The sequence below is a fragment of the Crocodylus siamensis genome, chromosome 5, assembly GCF_052110815.1.
Source record: "Crocodylus siamensis isolate JL-2025a chromosome 5, ASM5211081v1, whole genome shotgun sequence".
Lineage (NCBI taxonomy): Eukaryota > Metazoa > Chordata > Crocodylia > Crocodylidae > Crocodylus > Crocodylus siamensis.
Genome location: NC_143399.1, coordinates 205,027,601 through 205,051,720, shown reverse-complemented (window position 1 = coordinate 205,051,720; position 24,120 = coordinate 205,027,601). Strand labels below are relative to the sequence as shown.

The 24,120-nt window shown below is 50.4% G+C and overlaps 1 protein-coding gene across 2 annotated transcripts in view; it reads left to right on the top strand.

Moving 5' to 3' along the window:
- Positions 1–20,284, top strand: part of ELP6 (elongator acetyltransferase complex subunit 6) — a 34,939-nt gene extending 14,655 nt beyond the window's left edge. Inside the window, exons 3-7 of one of the 2 annotated variants that reach the window (XM_090048000.1) lie at positions 752–822; positions 14,183–14,310; positions 16,430–16,622; positions 18,400–18,546; positions 19,332–20,284. In XM_090048000.1, the coding sequence (XP_089904126.1) occupies positions 752–822; positions 14,183–14,310; positions 16,430–16,622; positions 18,400–18,546; positions 19,332–19,460 (668 nt within the window). In that variant the 3' untranslated portion in view covers positions 19,461–20,284. The remainder of the gene's footprint in view (positions 1–751; positions 823–14,182; positions 14,311–16,429; positions 16,623–18,399; positions 18,547–19,331) is intronic. The other variant, XM_090048001.1, reaches the window with a different exon arrangement.
- The last annotated feature ends 3,836 nt before the right edge of the window (positions 20,285–24,120 follow it).

The window sequence follows — 24,120 nt, the reverse complement described above, 5'->3', positions numbered from 1 at the left end:
GTATTGGGTCTGAGGAATTTTATTTCTATTCCCAGAAACTGAACATCTTGCCATATGCATCTGGCATGGCAGGATGCACACTTTGTGGGATGATAGCAAACTCCTTTCTGGTAGCTCCTCACCATCTCAGGTGGGGAGAACTAACTCCACGCACTCCCAAACTTGAAGATGGCATTTTTGATGGCTGCTGCAATGTTTTTGGATTCCCTTGTCACCCCAAACCTGCATTTGTCTGTCACCTTCATAAGACTTTAATTTATTACAGTTTCTCATTTATTATCAAATCTGTCGTGATGAGCTTTAAATGAGGCCCGTGTGTGTGTGCCCCAGAAGAGCCAAACTAGAGAGTCCAAGAGCTATTAGCACTTCATCGGAAAAGACAGTGTGCGCCACTGTCTTTATTTCAAAGCTCCTGTTTGGACAGACTGTCCACTAGTAGAAATGCCAAGGGTTCTCCCAGCAGCAGAGTTAGGGGGAAGAAAGGGAAGTGTCTCTCTCTTTAAGCCATTTTTAAAAATTCTTTAATAGGCAAAAATCTCCTTAAATGTTTTAAACCCATCTGAACTCTGCAGCCACACTCCAGCAGATGGTACAAGGCTCTTTGCAGCCTCTTCACCCTCCCTCAGGCCTCTTTTGATAGGCTTTAGGCATCTAATTTTTTCCTTTGCTTTTGCTGCATTGGAAACACTTCGATGATGATGATATGTGTGTGCATGATCACAGTGACAATGTGTCTTTTGTTATTTCCCAGCTGGCTGTAAAGTCTGTTTTGTGGGCCTGATCCAGTCATTCAGTCACTATAACGTCGTAGCACAAAAGCTGGTAAGTCTCTTGGAGTCTAATGATGATAACGGTGGGGTGGCTCTGGATGAAGTGTGACAGTCCATGCCTGAGCAGCAGTATTAGGGCTTATGACCTGAGGAGGCTACAACCGCTAGAGGGCAGCATCACCTCTTTTTCATGGATATCTCAACTTGTCTCCCGCTGCCTTCTCCTGAAACCATGCATGTGATATTCTCGAGGTATGAATTTTTCTTCAGGCCTCCCAAAATCCATCGATCATAGCCCTTTGCTTTGCATGGCCCTGATTCTGGGGAGCGTTGGGCCTGTTAAACTTGTTTGGGAGGGAGTGGAAGACTTGTCACGGCACTGGATTGAGCGTTCTTGACCTGCTCCTTTCCATCAGACAGTAGACTTGCCACTTGGCCCTCTTCTATTCCAGGCTTTGCTCTTTGGGTGTTGAGGTGTCTAAGCCCTGTTGTCTTCGGAGAGGAATGTGTGAATGGCACAAAGAGCTAGCATCAGCTGGAGTCCTGTGTCCAGTTTTGTGCGCCCCACTTCAGGAGGGATGTGGACAGCATGGAGAGGGTCCAGAGGAGGCCACCCACATGATCCGAGGACAACAGGGCAGACCCTACAGTGAGAGACGTGGGACCTGAACCTGTTCAACCTTCACAAGCGAAGGCTGAGGGGGGACCTGGTGACTGTCTATAAACTCACTAGGGGGGACCAGAAGAGTTTGGGAGAGACATTGTTTCCCCTAGCCCCCCCGGCATAACAAGGAATAACGGCCACAAGTTGTTGGAGAGGAGATTTAGATTAGACATCCGTAACAACTACTTCACGGTCAGGGCGGCTGGGATCGGGAACCAACTTCCAAGGGAAGTGGTGCTGGCTCCTACACTGGGGGTCTTTAAGAGGAGGCTAGATGTACACCTTGCTGGGGTCAACGGGTGCAGCTTCCTGATCCTCAGTGGGGTTGCATCCGTCAACTCCGAGGTTCAGTTTGACCCTATATGTTGGAGCCTGATGGGTTTTTCAGGACTGCTTATATCAGTGATTCTCAGTGCCTTGAGATCCTTTCCAGAGTCCAGTGGAGGGCAACAAAAATGGTTCAGGGACTGGAGCACGTGACTTGTGAGGAGACGCTGAGGGAACTGGGTTGACTTAGTCTGCAGAAGCGATGACTGAGGGGGATTGAATAGCAGCCTTCAGCTTCCTGCAGGGGGTTGCCAAGAGGATGGAGCTGGACTGTTCTCAGTGGGGCAGATGACAGAACAAGGAGCAATGGGCTCAAACTGCAGCAAGGAAAGTTGAGGTTGGATATTAGGAAGACTTTTCTCACAAGGAAGGTAGTAAAGCACTGGAACAGGTTACCCAGAGAGGTGGTGCAATCTCCATCCTTGGAGGTGTTGAAGACCCAGCTTGACAAAGCCTTGGCTGGGATGATGGAGTTGGGGCTGGTCCTGCTTGAAGCAAGGGGTTGGAGTAGATGTGACCTCCTGAGGTCCCTTGCAACCCTCACAGTCTGTGATTCTATGATTCACAAGATAAACCCTGAGATTTCAAATAAGAATCCAGTGTGTTAAAACCATTCTGCCTGCTGTGGTTGTTCTGAGTTCTTTGAAAAAGAAGAGTTGTTTTGACTCCAGAAAAAAAGTTGTTTTTTTTTTTTACTCCAGAAAAATACTAGAACTGAGAGCTGGCATTTTCCAAAGGTCCTTGAGTCTAACAAGGTGGAAACCCACTGGTTTAGATGATCTGCTTTCCATGGTTCTGAAGGCAGCAAAACAGATGTTAACTGCTGCCATGTAAGCAAGGACACAACTGCTGCACAGGTGTCTGACAACTGTCTGTATGGTGGGGTCAGACCAGGAGGACTCTTTCTTGAGAGAAGAAAAGTGAGAATGGTGCAATGCGAATTGCCCTTTGCAGGTTCCCAACACCCCCCTCTGGCTCCACTGATGTTCATGGGTGTTCACAGGCCATTTTTCTTTCCTCGTTAGCTGATTCTTAGCTACACTATGCTAATTTAGAGCTCTCTTAATTTTCCCTCTTAAATCATGGTCTCTCCAGCTCCTGGTGTGCTTGTATGCCCACAACAAGCCCTGACTGGCATCACAGCTGTAGTGAGTACTGCTTTGCCAGGTTTCTAGATCTCTCCGCATTATTTTATTGCAATGAAAGTCCATATCTAAGCCCCTGGTGGCCGGGTGAGATTGTGATGATGCAACACAGTCGTTCTGGGGAACTTGTGTTAACAGCGAGCTAGAAGACTTTATCAAATCAGAGTAATGTAGCCAGACTTTGATCAACTTTTATGTGAGGATAATCGAGCACTTTGCTAACACCAGTGAATTGTCTCACAGTGCCCTGGGGAAGCGGGCAAGAAGTATGCAAATTTTATAGATGGGGAACCTGAGGCACATGCTGGGTAAGGGATGTCCCCGCGCTCTACACGTAAGTAACAGAGGCCAGATTCTGTAGCTCTCAGTCTTCCTATTCAGCTGATTTTTCCAAGAAAAAAGAGGAAACCATTGTGCTGTTCTACCTTCCTCTAGTTTTGCTTAAACAGAAGGTCCCAGACACTGTCTCTCAAGATTTCAGGTGTCTGGAAGAAGCAGGTGCTGGTGGATTGGGTTTTGGTGCTTTATCAGGTGACCACACTTTACTTCTTTAGCACCCCCTTTCTGCATTTTAGTCTGGGATATGTGGGCTGCGAGCTCAGACCTGGTGCGAGGGAAATGGCATTTCCTCAGTAAGATGGCAGGGTTTCACATAAAGGTTTTACCTTTGCATTCCCAGCAGGATGGCAGCAGGGAAATACCACTGCAAGCTAGGTTTTCCTTGCCAGCCTCTGGAGTCTGCTTGGCCCTGTGGCTGGTGGGACCGGGAAGAGTTCTTGGCACTTTGCAGCCTTGCTGGTAAACTCATGGCTGTGTGCACCTTGAGGCAAAAGCATCCTGTTAGACCGGGGTAGGCAGAATCCAGCCAATGGCCAAATCCAACCCACCAATTGATTGGATCCAGCCCATGGCTGCCCCCGTGGCACTCTGCATGGGGCCAAGCCGTAGCTGCCCAGATACTGCTCAGCTCCTCCAGCCTCCAGTGGCATCTCCTCCTGCTGCTGCTCCACTTCGGGTGCGGGGGAAGCTGCAGCCAGGCAGATCCTGCCCAGCGTGTGGGGCCCCAGCTCTAGCTGCCTTCTACCCCCACTCTGCCTGCCCCCCAACCCACCTCCACCCCTGCTGACTCCTGGCACCTAGTGTGCAGGCAACCCCCACCCCCACTGACACGTGAGGGGAGTGTGGATATGCACAACCGCCCACACATGCATACCCCCACGCACACTCCCCCACACCCCCTCTACACACACACTTCCACCCCACATGCACAATATACAAGAGTAGGTCTTTATTTTGAGAGATTATACAATTGCCTCTCTATCCACTACTCACACACACATAAATCAGGACAAACATTATTTTTTTAAATAAAATTAAAATATGTTATAGTAGAGGTTTGATTTTTAGTATAGGATTTGTTGTTTTTTTTCAATCTGTTATTTGTTAACATGCTAGCCTCTAAAAGATTTTATGTGCCCTCAGCCGCTCACCAAAACTCGTTAAGTGGCTCTCCAGCCAAAATAATTGCCCACCCCACTGTCTTCCCTCGGATGCTAAATGGGACTTTGCAGTGTGTGCGGACAGCAGCAGTTCTCAGGGATGCTTCTAGGGATAAGTGTCCTTGTGCACACGAAGGGCAAAGCCATGCGTGCTATGCTGGTTAATAGGCTCCCTGCCACGATGCAATGTCTTGGTGCAGAGGAGGCTGCTGTGCCTGCTAATAGGTGTTACTGTCATCTCGCCCTCCTAGGGGAACCTGAGAAGTGAGAGGACAGTGTGGATTAGCTGGGGCTCACATGCGGTGCCAACTGCAACATTTTGTTGCTCACCATCCTGAGTCATGCTAGCGTCACACACGGGTACAGTAAGAAGAGCAATTGTGTTCCCCCCGGGGCGTGCCGAGAGATGGCTACCTGTGCGTATGGCTGTGAAGTGGCTCTAGGGCTTCAGTTTTGGTGCCTGCTGTTGTCCTTGTGTTGGAACTCAGATTCTCTCTGTGGCTGCGTCTGTCTGGCCACAGGGCTCCTTGTGGGCTGGATCCAGCCTGGGGCATCAGAGAGCAGCGGCAGCAACAACCCCGGCTCTGGCTTTAGCACGGGGCAGATTTGGGGCACAGCGGGGGTGGGGCAGGGGGTAGGTAGCGTGCAGCAGTAGTGAAAAGCAAAGTACCCAGAGGGTGACCTGGTTGTATGAGGTCATCTGCCCCCAGCCACACCCAGCAACTTCCAGCAGCCTGCTGGCCCATGGGCAGTATTTTTGACTCCCCAGTTCTAGCTCAGAGGTTTTCAAACTGGGATATACGTACCCCCTGGGGTACGTGATGCTTTGCCAGGGGAGTTTTTGAATGGTCCGTGCACAGCAAGTAACAGCATGGCCACGTGTTGACAGTGTTGAACATGCAGAGGCGAGTCAGGTGTCGGGCATGAGCAGCAATATTTTGCAGGGGCATATGGCCACAAAGGTTTGCAAATCACTGGTGTAGCCCATACTGTGTCAGTAGCAGCCCACGGATGGCCAGATGCATCAGGACCGGAGGTCTGGGCCCTTTGACTATTTAACATTCACAGATCTTTGTGCGAATTCGGGGGTTGGCATGATCACTCTGACCCATAGGCTGTATTTCTAGCTTAAAAGGTGTGTTTTAAATCTTACCCGATCACTTACAGATCTGAAAGGACAATCCTATATACAGATGAAACCTCCCACTCTCAGCAGCCTTCAGAGGCCCAGAGCTTGATGCTAACAGTGTCGTATGCTTAGGAATAAGGCTGCATGCCAGAGGCTCCCACAGCACCTGGGTGCATAGCGTCTCCCCTGCAGTCCTAGTCACTGGATGGTCCAGTGCTCAGAAGAGCTTGCCTATGGCAGCTGCCGGGTGGGTTGCCCTGTTTCTCTACAACACAGTGTGTACTTCATTTGCACGTTACAAGGTGTTTAGTTTAGTGTTTTTTGTGCTGATGGAGCCAAGCCAGTTCCTGGCTCCTCTGTCCTCACTGGGCAGTCCATTCTTCATGGAGAGCATTAACCCAGGGATGGGCAATTATTTGGACCAGAGGGCCACTTAGAGAGTTTTGGTGGGCGTTTGCAGGCTGGGTTAGGACTTCACCCTCCAGCCTGCAACAGCTCAGCAGAAGTCCCTAAGTGGTAGATTACTAGACTGGTGAGGGGGTACTGAATGGAGTGGGTGGGTGGGCAGGGTCTCCATGGAGACCAGCTCGGGACCCCCATGGGTAGGGCATGCTTGGCAAGGCAGATGGGATGGGGCCATGGGCAGGTGGGGAGTGGCATCCAGCAGCAGGATGGGCAGCCAGGGCTGGGATCTGGGACTATGATGGGCCTAGTATTAATGTGTGGATAATGAGGTGTGTTCCCATTCCCCACTGAACCTGGGAGGGCATGAATGGAAGCACCAGGCCAAGTGGGCCATCTTGCTCCTCCGCCTTGTTTCAGATGGACTGATCACTGGGGCCTTTCAGATGCAAGCAGCAGGCAAACACATTTTACTTGTGTTGGTGGTGGCCTACAAGTTCCATAGATTTAATATATTTCATAGACATTAAGGCTGGAAGGGACTTCGTGAAGTCATCAGGTCCAGCCCCCTGCCCATGTAACAGAATACCTCTCCACTGAGAGAGATTTTTCCCCTGGCCTGGGAATGGGTTTTCCTTGGTGCAGCATTTGCTTTCACAGAGGAGGCTCTTGCATACATTTGCTTCACCAGCCGAGTGGTAGTGCTGCCTGCAGAGCTCCATTGCCACCTTTCAAGTCCAAGGTTGGCCTCTGCAGGAAGCTGGGGCAGGTGTGAGGGAACAAACCGGTGGGGAAACCAGCAGCTGCATGCCAGCTACCGTGCGCATGTGTCTGTTCACTGGGCCTTGTCCTCGTTGCCTCCCCTGAGGAGCTGTGAGAGGCAAGATGATGGTGCAATGGGATGAAGGCTCTTTGTGTTGCCAACAGAAGGGCTGGGTTTGTTAACGCTGCTCGATGCTACTGTGGAAGTAAAGGGCCGTGTCAGAGAGAACAGGCCAGTTCTTTCAAAGAACTCCTGCGTTCAGTCTCACCAAGAAGAGCCGTAGCCAAGGTCCCAAACTCGGGTGGGAATGGTTTCTTCCCAGAAATGGGTGCAAGGTGGTTATCAGGCCATGGCCTCGAACCTGGAGCCTTGGCCTGCCTGGTGCAGCCACTCATTGCAGTGTCCCCCTCCTCAGCTAAGCACCAGAGCGGACATAGGTGGTCAGAACCTGTTATCTGGGCCTAGCCACCAACACACTCCCTGCCACTGGAGTGACAAGCAAGGGTCAGCTGGCGCTTTACCCCTTCCTAGAAAAAACCCTGACCCACAAGAGAAAGTTTCCGGACGACATCTTGTACCTAGGCTGTCTTACCCTTGTCTTGTGCCTCTGCCGGATTCTCTGGCAACCCGACCTGGGTTGCCTGCAGACCCTGAGTTTGACCTGACCCTTTGGCTTTCTAACCCACCTCTGGTTTAATCTCTCAGATACCTGACCCTGCGTGACCCTCTGGATCTCTGATTCAGTCCCCCAGATGGTCCTTCTGGCTTCCTGGCTCCCCATCACTCAGACTGCACACTCCCCTCCAGATCTTGGTTGCTTCTTCTGACCCTGGGGGACCCCCAGACTTGGCCACCCACAGCCCGGCATGACAGTGATCAATGTGTCTTGATGAAGGGTAAGGCCAGGGCAGATTTAGCACAGAGAAAATAATGACTCTGAATCAGATCCCCACTTCTTCCTCCCAAGGGCCTTCACTAGACAAAGATACCGGTCGATGGTTTCAGCCCTATCAGCTGACACAGACAGAAAGCATTGTACTAAAATCTCCTTTTCTAAATCGCCTTGAACAATTCTTCTCTGGCATCGGCCTTGATGAATGGAGTTCTGTCCTCAGCAGTTCAGCTGGGAAGGGACACCGACCAGGCAGAGCTCTCTCTGGTATCATTAGCAGAGCACGGGTGGCCTGATAAGCACTGAAGGAGCATATTGATCCACAAAAGAGAAAGGACAAAGCTAATGTCTTGGAAATGACTTTGCTTTATCTGGTGAAACCCAGGCTCTTCCCTCCTGCTGGTCCCTGGGCTGGGCTCTTACGGAAGCTTCCAAACCAGGTGAAACGTGACAGCTGGAAGGAACAGGTCTGAAAGACCGGACAATTAACACTTGCTTTTTTTCTAATAAGAGGAGGAAAAAGAATAAAATGCACCATGTTGCTGCCTGAGGTTTGAGGTTCATAATTGGGGATGGGACGATGAGATGCATGAATGGTGGGATTAGAAATTGGGAGAGGTAGGGGCTATTCTAGGCTCTGCTGCTGATCTTACTCAGATCGCTGGGCAGATCACTTCACATTTAGGTGCATATGTCTGTCTCTCATCGGTCAACTGAGAACAGCAGTGCGCGTCTTCTAAGGGCACTGTGCTGGCCAAGCGATGTTTGGGAGAAGTCCAAACTCTCTACAGAGAATGATACTCAAAAATTCAAGGTGTAAGACTTTGATTAAGTAGTAATGTGGATGCTAGTAAGATAGCTGCTTTCTAGGTGCTGTAGTGGGCAGGCAAGAAGTTTTACAAACCAGATGTCTGCCTGCGAGTTTTCTCTCTCCTGGGTCTCCACCTTGGAGGATTTCTGCCATTCCATCAGGAAGCCAAAGTTGCTTCACAGCCTGCTAGGGTTGAGTATTTGACCAGACCAAAAAGACTTGGTGAGTTGCCTGTCAAATACTGCTAAATAATGGTCAAGTATTTTAAACACTGATTTATTAGATCAATACAGAGAGAGACTTTCATTTTTAGCAGGTTGGATGCTTATAAATTACAAAAAACCCCAGTGTCGTTAACGGTTATTGTGAAACAAGGAAATGGAATCGTACAAAATTGTAATGAATGTGTATAACAAACAGATGGTAGATTAGTATCACTGGGAGCAATATTCAGCACTGAATGGTAGTTTTTCCTGCCTTTTATGCCAGAATCCTGGGTCAGTCCAACCAGCTATGAAATGCAGCAAGTGAAATTAAACAGAAATGAAACACAGCAGCTATACAGAGGACAGAAGTTGGCTGTTCTGGTTTGGGTTCCTCCCTCAGCATAGAGTAGCTCCTGCGAGAGAGGGGGAGAGAGTATCTTCACTCTTGTGGGGTGAGGAGCTGTTCTTCCTGCCTTTGCTAATGGATGATACTGGGATACAAGGGAGGCTGCTACCTACACAAGGGCATTTTTAGCTTTGTGGAGTTTTTGACTGCAGTCAAGTAATAGGCATTCAGTCAACATAGCTAACAGCATCCTGGGCTGCATTGGTAGGAACATTGCCAGTAGATCGAGGGCAGTGATTCTTCCCCTCTATTCTGCACTGGGGAAGCCACATCTGGAGCCCTGTGTCCAGCTGTGGGCTCCCCATGACAGAAAAGATGTGGACAGATTGGAAAGAGTCCAGTGGAGGGCAACAAAAATGATTTGGGGGCTGGGACACATGACTTGGGATTGAATAGCAGCCTTAAACTACCTGACAGAGGGGTTGCAAAGAGGATGGAGCTGGACTGTTCTCAGTGGGGGCAGATGACAGAACAAGGAGCACTGGGCTCAAGTTGCAGCAAGGGAAGTTGAGGTTGGATATTAGGAAAAATTTTTCTCACCAGGAGGGTGGTGAGGCACTGGAACAGGTTATCCAGAGAAGTTGTGGATTCTCCATCCTGGAGGTTTTTAAGACCTGACTCAAGAAAACCCTAGCTGGGATGATGTAGTTAGGGATGGACTTGCTTGGAGCAGGAGGTTGGACTAGATGTGACCTCCTGAGGTCCCTTCCAACCCTCATTTTCTATTATTCTATTATTTGGGTGGTCAGTTGGGCACCTGGCTCACCCTACAGCTTGCTTAGAAATGGAACCAATCATTGTTATACAAGATCCCAAAAGATTGTGGCCTGTATGTGCCAGACCTTCTTTCCTGGCACTCAAGAATGCACCAAGTTTAGCCTGACTCCCCAGTTTGGGGTACTGAGCAATAAGATGTCACATTAAAACGAGTTTTGTGGCACCTTGTGGTAGACTTTCTGTTGTTTCTGTCTTCTAGCCACTTGCACGTAAGAGGGGACTGATGTTCAGTGTGACTGGATGGTCTATTTGCAAACTTTCTCCCTTGTAGAGCAGCCCACATTTCAAAGTTACATCAGTGCTTTAAAAATCTGGCTCAGAAAACAAGACAGTGGAGAGGTATGTTTAGATGTGGAATGTGTTTGCTTGAGCCTGTCTGTAACGAGTCTGGCTTTTCTCAAGAATCTGGAATGATCCAGTTATGAACAGGCTGGATGTGCTACAAGATACTCAGCAAGAAAAAGTCATGTTGATGGAGAGAAGAAGATTGAGCCAGGTCCTGGAAGGCTGGGGTTCTTTCCCTTGCTCTGTCATTGACTTGGACTTCTTGGACGAGTTGGGGATCCAGCCTTCCAAAGTGGCAGGCAGATGTTAGCGGGAGCCACAGGTACTGGGCCCTCCCCATAACCAGGTTCTCGGGCCTGGCTTGGCTGTGATGTTAACTCAGGTTTGCCCCTGATTGGACACCTGTTACATGTGTGCATACCCGTCTGGTTTGGAGTCAGCAGTGCTTTACGCTCCAGATAGGACTGCTAAAGGAGAGGGGGCAGGTTGGAGTCCGAGTATTCCTGATGCTGGAGGTGGTCATGTAGAGGGATCGAGCATCTCTGGTCACAGCTGCTGCTCAGAAGCTAACCCTATTGCTGTTCGTAGCTTGACTGCTGTTCTGGGGACATGCCAAACCCTGATCTGTTAACTGAAGACAAGTCCTGAATCTCACTGAACCTAAGCCAAGCCTGACACCAGTCCAAGGAAGTTAATGCGGTTAAACCTAACATCAGTTTAGTCCCTTCTACCTCAGTTTCCACGTTGGGGAAGTTACGCACCCATGGCACTAAAGGATCACTAAAGCATAATCAACCCAGAGTGAACATGGAATATGCCTCACACCATTCAGCATAACTAAAATCTAATTGTATTAACACATGAAATGTATTAATATTTTCTACATAGACAGAAAGAAAAACATTTAGTTAAATCGTCTTACCCAATCCCAGATGTCACTCCACATCATAGAAAAGATGGCCAATCAGTTTCTGAAAGTAGAGTGTGGTCATCTGTGAGTAATGGCTGTTTTTGGATGACAACACTTACCAAATTTCTTGTTAACCCCCCTTTTATGCTTTTTCTTTAACTTTACTCATCTGATGACTCTTCATTTCCAGGTACCATTGATTGATTTTGCTGTGATACTATTCATGTTTTTATCCAGTCAGCCTATTTCCTTTGTTCCAACAAACCCATTATATGCACACAATTTACTTTGATCTTTTCCCAGTGTCTTAATTTGGGCATGCCCTGGACTCCTAATTTGGTCTGTCCATAAAAGCCAGAAATTAAAAGCGCTCTGCAGTTGGGCACTGTTCAGTTGGTCCCCTCTTATCACCTTTCATTAACGCATCCAATCATGTCATCCCTCTGATTTAGTTGGTTAGTGCCAAGTTCAATTAATTTGAACTAGTAACAAGGGCCACACTGTACAAGGTCTGTTCAAAAAGTATTGAGACTGAACGTGTATTTGTGGTACAAACTATTGGGGGCGGGGGTGGCTTTGCTGAACATGTCTGGGCATGTTGGGACTCCTCTGGACAAGTTTGCAACTCATGGTGTTTTCCTGGTTTTCTGTGGCCAGCAGTTGAAGTAAGATTGTTTGTGTCTCATGTCCCCTTTTGTTGTGTCAGAGTGCCCAGAACAACGCTTGTGCATTCAATTTTGCATGAAAATTGGGAAAATGGCAAGTGAAACATCTGAATTACTTAAAGTAGCATTTGGTGATGACACTATGAGTCATGCAAGAGTTTTTGAGTGGTATCATCGGTTTAAAGAAGGACGATCATTGGTTGAAAGTGATGAGCATTCCGGATGGCCTTCAACATCACGAAATGATGTGGCAGTGCTTTGCAGTTTGGGTTGAAGTGATAGGCGATTGACTGTCCGAGAGATAGCAGAAGAAGTTGGAATTTCTGTTGGTTCATGTCATTCAATTCTAAGCAGTGACTTAGGAATGAAACGATCAGAAAAATGACCAGAAAAGTGGGGTCCGACTCTTGGATGCTTCACCATGACAATGCGCCTGCACACTCAGCACAGCTTATGAAGCAGTTTTTAGCAAAATTTTAGCCAAATACCGTATCCCACAAGTTCCATAGCCTCCATATTCATGTGATTTGGCCCCAGGTGACTTTTTTCTCTTCCCTCAAATAAAGAAAACCTTGAAAGGAAGAAGATTTTGTGATGTGGAACCATAAAACAAAATGCTACTGAGCACCTTTTGCGATTCCACAAATCGCTTATCAGAGATGCTTCCAACAATGGCAGAAATGTTGGGAGAAGTGTGTGGCTGCAGAAGGAGCATACTTCGAAGGAGATAAAGCTGAAACTCCTGTAAATAAAATATTTTGTTTCCTACAGCATCAGTCTTGATACTTTTTGAACAGACCTTGTACATGCCTATATTGATAATGCTGACACATAAACTCCCTATGAAAGTGTGCTCAAGGCTATTTGCTGATAGTGCAGACACAAAGTGAAACAGAAAAGTTCAAATAATAATGAGGCTATAGAGAAGCAATGGTTAAATAAGGCTGAATAGAACAGAAACATTCAAAAAATACTATAAGTCACCACTCAAGCAGGTGCAACTAAAGCTAAATGTGACAAGCTACCGTAACAGGGAAGCAGAGATGAATTCTGACTCCGGATTGTTTTGAGCCCAAACTAGCACCCTGGCTTTCCCAGAAGGGCTAGAGGGGTGTTGCAACAAAAAACACGTGCCTGGGAATGCATACCAGTGAAGACTCGTGAAGGGGTTGGGTGTGGATGGGGTTGACTGAGGAAGATCTTCATCTTGTTCCAGTTCTGTTTCTGACACATTGCATGAGCTGGGAGTTCCTACTGCATCGGGGTTCCCGCCTCTGAAGTGGAGGCAATGTTGACTTGCTTCCCAGAGAAGCACTGCAAGAGCAGGGAGCAGCCCTCTTGGATCATCCTTCCCGCTTTCCATGCATGTGAGGCACACCTAGCCTGGCGGATCCTGGTTGTGCTAGGGGAGATACTGCTGTCAAACAGCTGCAAGTGGTGTCTAAAGCCACATCCTGAGCAGATAGTACTTGTAAGGCTCCCCCACATGGATACCTCAGAGGATGGAAATGTTTCCAGTAGTACTGGTAGAGAAAAACGACAAGCTCAGATGTGGGGAAAGTCTCGGGCCAGGACTGGTTGCCATGAGCTCCATTCTAGATCCAGGCTCTGAGGCTGGTGTGCGTTTTGATTTCTGAGGGCACCACTTCAGCACAGAAAAACACAAGCGTTGCTACCCTAGTTCGGAGCAGCAGTCCATCTAGCACAGCAGCCAGCAGAAGATGCTTTACAGGGTGGGTATATGTGCAGGGTGTGTAAGCCATCCCCTGTCAGACCCTCCCTAGCATCCAGCATCATTGGTTTTGGGCTCTCGGAGGATACACCCCTGCCCCTTTTAATCCTGTTGCTCCCAGTAAGCCTGACCATGAATTTGCCTGGTCCCCTTTTTAACCTAGCTATACAATCTGCCTCTATGGCCTGTTGTGGCAAGGAGTTCCTCAAGTCAGCTACGTGCTGCTTGCAGAAGTCCTTTGTCTTGTTGGTTTTAATCCTGTTTCCTGCTCATTTTTGGGGTGCCCCCCATTTCTTGTTTCCTGGGACTTCGTGAATGTTCACTTTGTCCACACTCTTTCTGACATTAAAGACTCCTCAACCTCCTTTCCAAACGGAGTTGCCCAGCCTTTTCCCTTGCTCCAGGCACAGCTGCTGCTCCATACCCCTGATCATCTTGGTTGCCCTTCTCTGTACTTACTGTGTTCTTTTTTCCTCCAGCTCTAAGTAATAATCATGCTCCCTGCTTTCCACAGGTGTTGCAAGGGCACCTTTAATTACTGAGGACTCCTTCAAATAGTGCAATTTAGAGGGGTTGAGCTCCAAAGGACATGGAAAATGTTCAATGCTGTTGCTTCAGAGGGTTTGGCAAAATGCAGGAAGTGGGTGCATCCAGCAGTGTGGAAAGCTGAGCTGTCTGCCTCTACTGCTGCATGGGATTCAGCTGGGGTCTGGCTTCAGAGTATATGAGATTAGGGCCGGGGTGGACTTGGTTATTTGTGTGAGGCCACTGGTGTAATGTAATGTCCTTCTGTCCCCAGGGAGTCAGCCTGCCTGCAGCCAAGGAGCGGGGACAGCTCGTGTTCCTGGAAGGCCTGAAGTCTTGCTTCGAGGTCCTGTTCAAAGAGGAGCCGCCCACGGGACAGCCAAACCCTCTGCAGTTTATCAGGTAACCACCTGAGCCTTTAGGAAAGGTATAAGCAGCAGCGTGTGGGCTCAGCACCCGGCCCAGGGACACGTGTGCCACCAGTGTAGCTCATGCCATGTGACAGCATTTGCAACAGAGCTCCCTTCTAACCCCTCCTTCCTGGTGCTGCATGTGATAGCAATCACTCTTCAAGTCTTTTGCTGGTAGTAGCAACATATGCACTGACCCTTCTAAGTGCAGACACGTGAGTCAGTCCAAGCTTGAGAGAGTGCCCAACACCACCGGTCATCTGTCCTGTCCTTAGTCACCAGCACATCTGCTCTCCTCCTGCTGGGACCTGTACAGTCCAGGTCCCCTGTCTGAGCAGACCAGGGTTTGGGTCTTCCCCTTCAGCTGCTACCTTTGCTTTTTTTGTTCTTTGAGAGTCTGAGGAATTGGCTTCAGCCAAGACTTATGCCTTTGTGAGAAGCAGCTCCTGTCCGGGAGGATTTCAAAGAATCATAGAGAAGTGGGGCTGGAAGGTTGCTCTCGAGGTCACATCTAATCCAACCCCTGCCTGAGGCAGGGTCAGCCCTGTCTATACCATCCTATATACAAATCCATAATCTAATCTGTTTGTAAAATTACCATCAGCCCTGACACAACAAAAGGCATCACATGTGAACTGGCCACAGAGAAAGCAGGGGAACCACAGCACCCAATGGTAGAGGCCACACCCCTTGCTACAGAGGATGGCAAACCTCTGTCCAGTCTGTACCAATCTGACCCCAGGGTCAAGCCCCTTCCAACCCCAAACGCAGCGCTGGTCTGAGTTTAAGTGGAGAGGCGAGACCCTCTAGCTAGGACCCTCCAGGGTAGAGTCCCAGCAGGAGCACTGGCACAGCCCAGTCCCCATTCCCAACATGGGCTGCAGCCAGCACCTAATGCCTCTGAGGGAGGCCTAAAAATACTGTGGCATATAGCAGAAAGGAGGGAAGGGGGAAAACACTACAGCCCAGAAGCCTGGGAAATCCTTATAGTAGAACACAGCAGAGCTACACCTAGATCATCCTCCGCCAGTGGCCGTCCAACCTCTCCTTGAATGCCTCCAGCTATGGGAAGTCCACAGCTTCCCTGGCAGCTATCCCACTGCTTCCCCACTCTAACAGTGAAGAAGTTTTTCTTACTTCCCTCTGCACTATGTCTGGCACTGCCCAGCCAGTCCTTAGCTTCCTTAGCCCTTCCCTTCTCCCACATGCTTCCTAGTCAAAGGTGCAAGGTTTACTTGCACCTTCGCTCTGTCTGCATGTACCTGGGAGGCTTCTGGGCATTGATCGGAGCAGCCCAGAACTCCGACAGACCACTGACTTCCACCTGTTGTTGCTGTAGTACATGGGCATGCCGCAACCTTGTCATGATGTGATTCTGGGCTGCAGCTGGACAGGTGGTGTAAGCAGTTACACCGCTGGCTATCTGCTTGGGCTTGCTGTCAGCTGGCGCTTGGCCCTCCCTGGCACGTTAGCTCTGGGCAGTGCGTGTCAGGCTGGTGCTGTGCCTATCCCACTGCTGCCTGGATAAACAGTGTTAGATATCTGCAAGGCTGTAGGTCCAGCATTCAGTTCACACTTGCAAATGGAAAGGACTCAGAAACCCTGAAATACTTGCTGTTGCTGTGACTGTGTCTACCTGGGGCTCTCCTGGTTGCTGAGGAAGGAAGTGGGTCCATCCTGCTCTCTGCTGGATGGAGTGGGCCTCCTTCCCTGTACTTCTGATCTGGAGACAGGCTGAGTGAGCTACTGGAAGGGGATCCTTAGAGGGAATCTTTCTCAGATACACAGGGCAGTTGTACAGCTGCAGGGGCCCCTACAGCACGTGGGACAGAGCTTTTCAGCAGTAATAAGCTATTCCTCTCTCTGTGCACTCTGCAGTGCTCCTGTCTGCACCCATGGAGAAATGAGCGTGACAGAAGCACCGTGTCCCCCTCATGAGGTCATGGCTGCAGTGCACTAGCAGTGCTTATTCCAGTGCAAAGCACCTTTGCATCAGATACAGCTGCTTTTTGTCATAGAAGGTCACGCTGCTTTAGTTGTACCACTTCTAATGAGAGCAGGGCCAGTGTGGCAGGCACACCAGGCCCAGGGACACTTGTCTTCTCTTCCAGAGAGGGTGGCTCTAACCTGAAAGCCCTGTACGAGTTTGTCCGCACATCCCTGACGCCCTCAGAGAGTGATTCCTGGAAGTGTCCTGTGCTGCTCGTGGATGATGTCAGCGTCCTGCTCAGCCTGGGCATGAGGCCGGTGGATGTGTTGGATTTCATCCATTACTGCAGAGTCACCGTATGCTCTCAGCTAAAGGTACGGCTGGGCTTCTCTGCTCCCCCTGCCCACAATTAGAATCAGAGAGAAGTGGGGTTGGAAGGGACCTCTAGAAGTCACTGAGTCCAACCCCTGCCTAAGGCAGGGTCAGCCCTGTCCAAACCAGCCCAGACAGAAGTTGAGTATCCAGGCTGCTTCTCAGCGGCATTCTTCCCTTCAATCAGTGCTGCTTTGCCTGGGATTAGCAACCACTGCTTTTCCTCCACGGGGCAGAGCTGCTGCCTGCTGTTGGATACTAATGAGCTGAGCGGGCTTTGCCCTTTGGAGTACTGATCCAATTCCAGTTCAGGCATGGACCCAAACTCCCTCTGCAATTCCCATTTGAGTTAGTCAAAGGTATTTCAGAGGATCACCATGGTGTGAGAGCGGGGTTGGCTTCCAGCCGTTAGATGTGGCTCTGTGCTGTTTTAATATCCTCTGTGCTCCATGACACCAGGGTGAGTTTTTTGGTGGCCAGGAAAGTGAAATCTCCCCATCCCTACTCTAGGATACTGAGAGAGAACTGGTTATTGGGGTAAAGTGATGTCTTCTATGCAGATGGAAGAAATAAATATTTCTCATCTCTTCTTTTCCTAACCAAAGAGTTGGTGGGGTCTTGAGGGTCAGACATGGGATTGGCTGTACCTCAGCCATACCGGTTATGTGTCTCCGGCTCTTCTGACAGGAGCCTGAACTAAACTTTCTCCATAGTGTCTTGGATATAGGAAGGAGAGACTAGATCTTGGGCAGTGGAAAACTTGTGGGGGATGGAGTGACCTTCAGGCACCTGAATGGGGTTCCTTTAAGGATAAGAGGTGGATTCACTAGGCAGGACACTGAGGGGAGAGCAGGATGTGAAACAGCACAAGGGGAGGTCTGGAGGCTCGTGGGGAAAAATCAGCACCCACTGCCTTTATAATCAATCTTGGCTGCCCTCGGGAGATAGGGGAGGGTCTGTTACAGCTAGATCAGGCCTTTTCATTTAAAAAAAAAGAAAAAAGCCAATAAAAAATACATTAATGAACAGGTTCATGTGGGCTGAGGCAGACTTACATGATCTGGAAGTAGCACTGGGTTGTTCAAAACTCCCCCATTCCCCACCCTGTCTCCCACAGCATGACTGATGGGAATTATCCCCCTGGCAGTGCCTCTCTTCACAGAATCAGAGAGAAGTCCGTCTGGAAGGGATCTCCAGAGGCGGGATCAGCCCTGTCCAGACCATCCCACACAAATCCATTGTCCAGCCTCCTAGCAAAACAACACAGTCAGCCCTGACACAACACCAGGCATTGCCCCTGAACCTGCCACAGGTAAAGCAGGGAGACCACAGCAGCCAGTGACCTGCTTCTATAAAAGGTTGTTAATACATGCTCCCTGGAAGAAGCCACACTCTGCACTACAGAGGAAGGTGAAATGGCCTCCAGTCTGTGCCAGTCTGACCATGGCATACAGTTCCTTCCTGACGCCAAATAGGGTTAGCTCTCTGCTTAGTATTTCTGAGGTTTTTGAATCTGCTTACAGATCAGTGCAGCCAGCAGCAGCTGCTTTGTAACACAGCCTTCATGTAGTTTTAGGCTGGAGAGAAGGTGTTACGTAACCTGGTTCTTCTCCCGCCTCTGATTCAGGACCCGGACTGGTGCGGATACAGTGGAGCTAGGGGGCTCAGTAACTTAGGGTGCACTGTGTTTGTGCGAGTGCAGGTCCTTCATCTCTTCCCATGACATGGAGGTGACTGTCAGCAAATGAGTTAACTGCTCTCTGGTGCTCTCTGTTTCAGGGGAACATCGTAGTGCTGGTGCACAGCAGTGAAGACTCAGATGATACGGAGAATGAGTTGGTCGTGAATGCCCTGTGTCACCAGAGCAACCTCATCCTGTGGGCAGAGGGGCTGGCCACTGGCTTCTGCAAAGACATCCATGGACAGGTAACTCCTGGGAGAGTTTGCTCCCTTCTCTTGCTGATGGATGACACATGGCAGTCAGGAAGTTCCCAAGCAACACAGGGCTAGTGCCCTGGGGTTGTTTGTATTGCAGTAGGCTCTGGAGAGGTTCCAGCAAGGACTGCTGTGTCCTGTAGAGCAGCCCTCGGGCTGTTCTACTCAGTACCCTTGGTAATAATGGCGTGCTGGCACAGTGACGTCCCCTCCTCCTGCTGTGTCCTCTTGGGAGAGGAAAGAGCCATTATAGCGGCTCTCTGCTGATCTCCAGGCTTCACTCTGCTGGCTCAGATCCCCTGGTACAGTGCAGCCAGAGCAAAGCAAGGCTCTGACCCTGCAAACTTGCTGGGGGAGGCACATGCCATGAAGTCCGTGCTGCTGGGAGGGGAAGGTAGGACAACAGGGCTCTGCAGCCCAGGCTGCTCCTCTAGCACAGAGGTGATGATGGCTGTAGTATATCGTGGAGGAGCTTCTCTCAGCAATCCCTTCAGATGACCCCAGGCCTGGTTTGGAGGCAGGGAAGGGCAGGGCACTATTGAGGACTCAGCTGCTTGGCCTCTGCCCAGGCCGCCACCAGCAAAGGTGCCTGCTTTGGTGACGGAAGAGTAATCCCTGGGTTGGCAGTCACAACCCTTCCAGCCAGGACAGTGAGGGATGTGAAAGGCTTTTTAGCCCAAGCTGCATCGTTGATATGTCAGGCCTTTCTCTTGGGGTGATGGGGCTGTGATGGCAGCCACAGGAAAGCTGCTCCCAATCTTGTTTCTTGTTTGCAGCTGAAGATCATTCCGAGGGGGCCAGCAGAGCCGTCCACAGAGAGGGATCTCCCCCGAACCTACCAGTACAAAATTCAGGACAGGAATGTGACATTCTTCGCCAGAGGGATGTCCACAGCCGTACTGTGATCTTGGAGGCCTGGGGCAGAGAGGATGGTGGTGCTTAATACCTGGGAAAACAGAATGTGGCAGCAGCTCAGCCCAGTCCCCCTCCCATCACTGCCCCCAAACATCCTGATGCAGCCTCAGCCCTGGTGAGATCCCTGTCTGGGTGCAGTGATTCACCTGGCTGGTGCTTGCTGTGGGATCGGTGCCTAAGCCCATTCCCTCTGCCCTGCCCTCGGGCCACGTTCCAGCCTCAGGGAACTGGGAAGAGCAAAATGTACTGCAGTGATCAGTGAATTGCAAATGCAGATACGTCAGGTGAGCAGCTGCCATCTCCAGGCTGACACCGACCGTTTGTATTGCAGTAGGCTCTGGAGAGGACTGGGCGTCTGGTGCCAAGCGCTGGGCACATGGGCGCCAGTCCGTGCCCTGCTGCACTTGCAATCCAAGGCCTTTGTTTCATGTAGCTGCTAGAAGTTCTGGTGGCAGAGAGCAGCTGCTGGGAGGAAGCCCCCAGCACGTGGCATCTTGAAGGCTCTGCATAGCTCCTGTTAGACCTGGGCAGCTTGGCTTAAGCAGCTGTGCTGGCATGGGAGGCACCTTGGCAGGGTGTGGGAAGCACCAGCTCGCAAAGGGGCTGCAGTAGCCGGCAGAAAGACCAGTTGAGTCCATACAGCTGGTCCTTCCCTGCTGGCAGAAGAAAGGACCTGTGCTGCTGTGGTGTGGACGTGCTCACGGTTGGCTGCGTCAACCCCTCTCTCCCCCATCTGGTTTTGTCTAATTCAGGTGTGGGCTCCTCACGTTACATTTCTCATTTTGTATTAAATACAGATCCTACTGTTCTTGGCCCTCTGTCTCTGCTGGAGTCTCCAGCCATTGCTGGAATGCAAGTAATTAATCCTAGGCACCACCAGCATCTGTCTGAGAAAACCCTGCTGGGAGCTCATCACTCACTTGGCTTTAATTTAAAGTTACAAGCAGTAAGTTAACTGATACCGTGTTGTGACAGCTTGGGGGGGGCGGGGGCGAGGGCTTGCTTGAGCAGAAAGGCCAGCTGTGGGTAGAAGACACTGCTGGCGTTCTTGGTGAGTTCCAGCCGCAGTCCCTTGAGTCACCTGGATGTTTCTGCTAAGCTTGCCATCTTAAATCCTCCTTGGTGGGCTTCAGAGCTCACATCCTGGTGAGATGAAAGGAGCAGAGACTGGAGGGTAGGTTGCGCTCTAGTCCAGCTGCAGACTTCCAGTGTCGGCAGCTGCATCTCTGCTGCCAAAAGGGCTATTTTGTGAGCCCTGAAGTGGGGGCAGCTCATCAGAACTGGGTGCAAACGTGAGGGAAGGCAAGGTCACCTTCCTGAATCATTGCACTGGTCACCACTCAAGTCCAAGTTTATAGCAGATGGCTAAGCCATGGAAATAACCAGATTGCTTCTATTAAGCAGCCAGGCTTGACAAGAGCAAGCCCCCTTGTCCTCCTGCACAGATGCACCTCAAGCATCTCTGCAGACTCAGGCAGCACTTTCTTTCTGCTCACAGTCAGAAGGTCTCCAGGGCAGGAGGGGCTGGAATTATAATTTTGAATACAAATACAAGCTGGGAGCTTGCACACACTGGCGTGTTGGTGCTGCACATGGGAGAGGTTTATCTCCGTTCCTCCCACATGGTAGCACAGGCCTTGGTCCCCATCAATTGTCTTAACACTCTTCATTAGTAAATTATAGGGCTGGGCTCGACAGTTAAACCTCGAGCAGGCATGTAACAAAGCCAAGCTGTGTTCAGTGCCTGACAAGAATTCCTGCAGGCCTGATGCATGTGATACATTCCAGAAGCGAGTATTTTTTCTAGGGCAGATAAAAATGCTGTGGTATGTGCCAGATTGGGCCCACTGCACCGCCAGGAATGTTCTCCACTGGACAGTCAGCTAGGAGGCTTCACTGTTCCCCTCTGAGCATTTTCTCCAGCCTGTCCTGGGAGCTGCCTCTCCCACCCTTGCCTCGATGGCCCTTGGCTCCTTGTTGCTTTTGGATGCTGCTCCTAATGTCCTGATATCTCATGGGATGTTTTTGGGCTTGATATGTGGACCTTTATTGTGGTAAAAACTGGAAAAACCCAGGGAGATGGGGGGGAAAGGAGCTGCCAGGACCGCCTCCAGCAGTGGTGCTCAGTTTTGACCAAATGAATGGTGCAGGGCTAGTTCATGGACTGGATCAGGCCCTGTGCCACCTCCCCTTGGCCCCTGCCCAGCCAGGATTGGGCTCCAGAGGCACCGCAGTGCCTCTGCCTAGCTGGGCCTTGAGGACCCATGCTGCTTCCTCCCAGCCAGCGTTAGGCCCTGTGTTGCCCTTGCCAAACCCTGCACACTGGGATCAGGCCCTGAACCACCTTGTGCACCCAATCTGCAGCCTGCAGATACCCCACAGGTCCACGGGGAGGTTCACAGGCTGGATGACATGGCTCTGGATGCTGGATCTGGCCTGTGAGCCTGGGACTGAGCACCCCTCTCCTAGACCCTGGTTAGCAGACCAGCAACTTCAGCCAGGGCTGGAATCATCTGGAGGGCAAAGATGCCCACTAACAGCTTCCAGCATAGATCCACTCCCATCACCGCGCTGAGTGACTTAAGGAAAGAAAGAATGGGGGTAGAGGGGGATCCTGGATCTTGCTATGGGGACAAAGAAGCAACTTGGAACCCCTTGGCATGGGCAGGGGGGAGGAGAATAGGAGATGCATGGTGTGCCTGGCATGATGGGAAGGCTTTTATAGGGCATCCTTGCAGTGGAGAGGGATGGAAGGTAGCCTGCAGGGAAATGGAGAAAGAAGCCTGGTTTGCGGAAGCTGCAGAGTGTGTGACTTCCAGTGCTGGTGGTGTAATACCCGTCCTGCAGTCTCCACCCTTGGTTCCTGGTAGCTGCCACCTCTGGCATGCTAGGATGGCCACTGCCTACTTCTGAAATCTTCTTCATTTCTGCCTTGTAACCCCTGGGCTGAGGAACAAAGAGCTTTCAGAGGGCTTGGTTCCAGCTTTGTTACCCTGGAAGATCCTCTGGCTAAATTCTCCTCTTTGCCCATTTGCACGTTCTGAAAACCTCCAAAGCCATTTTACAGGGATCTTAGCAAATTCTGGGTTTGGGTATGAGTGGCATGGCGTACAGCTCGTTAGGAGGAAATGATGAGAAAGGAAGGCTAAATGTTGGGGGGAAAACACAGAAGTCTGGGATGCAGGGGAGAGGAGTCTGAGTGGTGTCTGAGATGGACACGCAGTACTGCTAATGCCACTTGTGCATCTTGCAGGTAATCTTGGAATTGTGATCCCAGCATGTTCCTAGCAGACAGGAGGGCTCTGATTCAAATCCTGCCAGCGAGCCTCCCATAAGTGGTCCTGCCTGCATTTCCAAGAGCAGCTTTGGTTTTCTGAGTCTATTGGGGTGTCTAACTCTTGACTCTGCCCTGGTTTCTTCCTCTCAGTGTGGAGTGCCTGCTGCTTTCTCTGCCCCCGGTTCTAACTCTGGTACTCCTCAGCTTTGCGTAGGCCAAGGATGCACAGCTACACTTGCACACACCAGTGCATGCAACTTGGCAGCCCTGAATTACCTGTGGCATTCCTTGGCTCTGCCCCTGATTTTTCTCCTAATTGCTCTCTCCATCACGCTTCCAGGCTCTTTCATGCCACTGTCATGGAAGAAGTCTCTCCCTTCTGTGTGTCAGGATCCCTCTGTTAGCTCTGCTTCTACCTACTGTAGCTGTCTTTGCCCACCATCTCCTTGCCTTCCGGTGCCTGGTCAGTGGTTCTGTGGACTGTCTCTCTTGCACTGAAGGCCCAGTTTGAGTCCAGCTGAAATCCAAGGGCAAAACTTATATTGAGGCCAGCGGGACCAGGACAGCTGCTTGGCTTGTAAGGTTAGAATTTCTGTAGGCAAAGAGCCCTGGAAGCACTGCTCTCAGCACAGGAAGCATAGGGGGCCAGGCAGATACTGTTATGTGCTGGTGATGATGCCTATTTCCAATACAAGCACCTAGGCAGAGCAGTCAGCCTCTCAGGTCCTTGAAGGAACATCTTGGAATGCCTTTGGGTGGGAAAGGGCTCGGTGAACATGTGCAGCCCTGTTGCTTTTGCTAGCCCTGACGTGGAAGGGTGTGGTGAGCAATTGGAGGTGACATTTCCCTGGAGACCCAGGCTGTGCAGGGGATATTTGTCCCTCTAAGTTGGCATTGTGCTGCTGGCACAACTAGGGGCACCGCACTGCTGGGGACCCCATCTTTCCAGTGGGGTGTCCAGAGGAGGTCTTGCCCATGTGGCAGTGAAGGTTTCATGCCAGTCTCTGCAGCATTAGAACTGGTTAACTATCAGGCTGACCAAATCTCAAGCCTGGTCATCCTGTTCTGCCTTTGTACGTCCTCCTTGCAATGTGATTGGACGATGTCATCTTCACTTCCTGTCCCAAACGAGGCCTCACTGTGAGCTGTGCAGTCGTTGCCATGTTCCTTTATGGCTGGACACCAAATGAACCCACCATGGAAATGTGTTCTAGTGCTTAGCTCTCTTGGAAAACCTTCTCCGCATTTTACCGGTGATAAAACGACAGGTGATGCATGGCTGGGTGCGTCTTCCTCTGCCCTTCCCCTCCCCAGTGTGTCTCTACCCAGACAATTCCGCCTTGGGGGCTTGTCTCCACCTTTTTACATAGAAG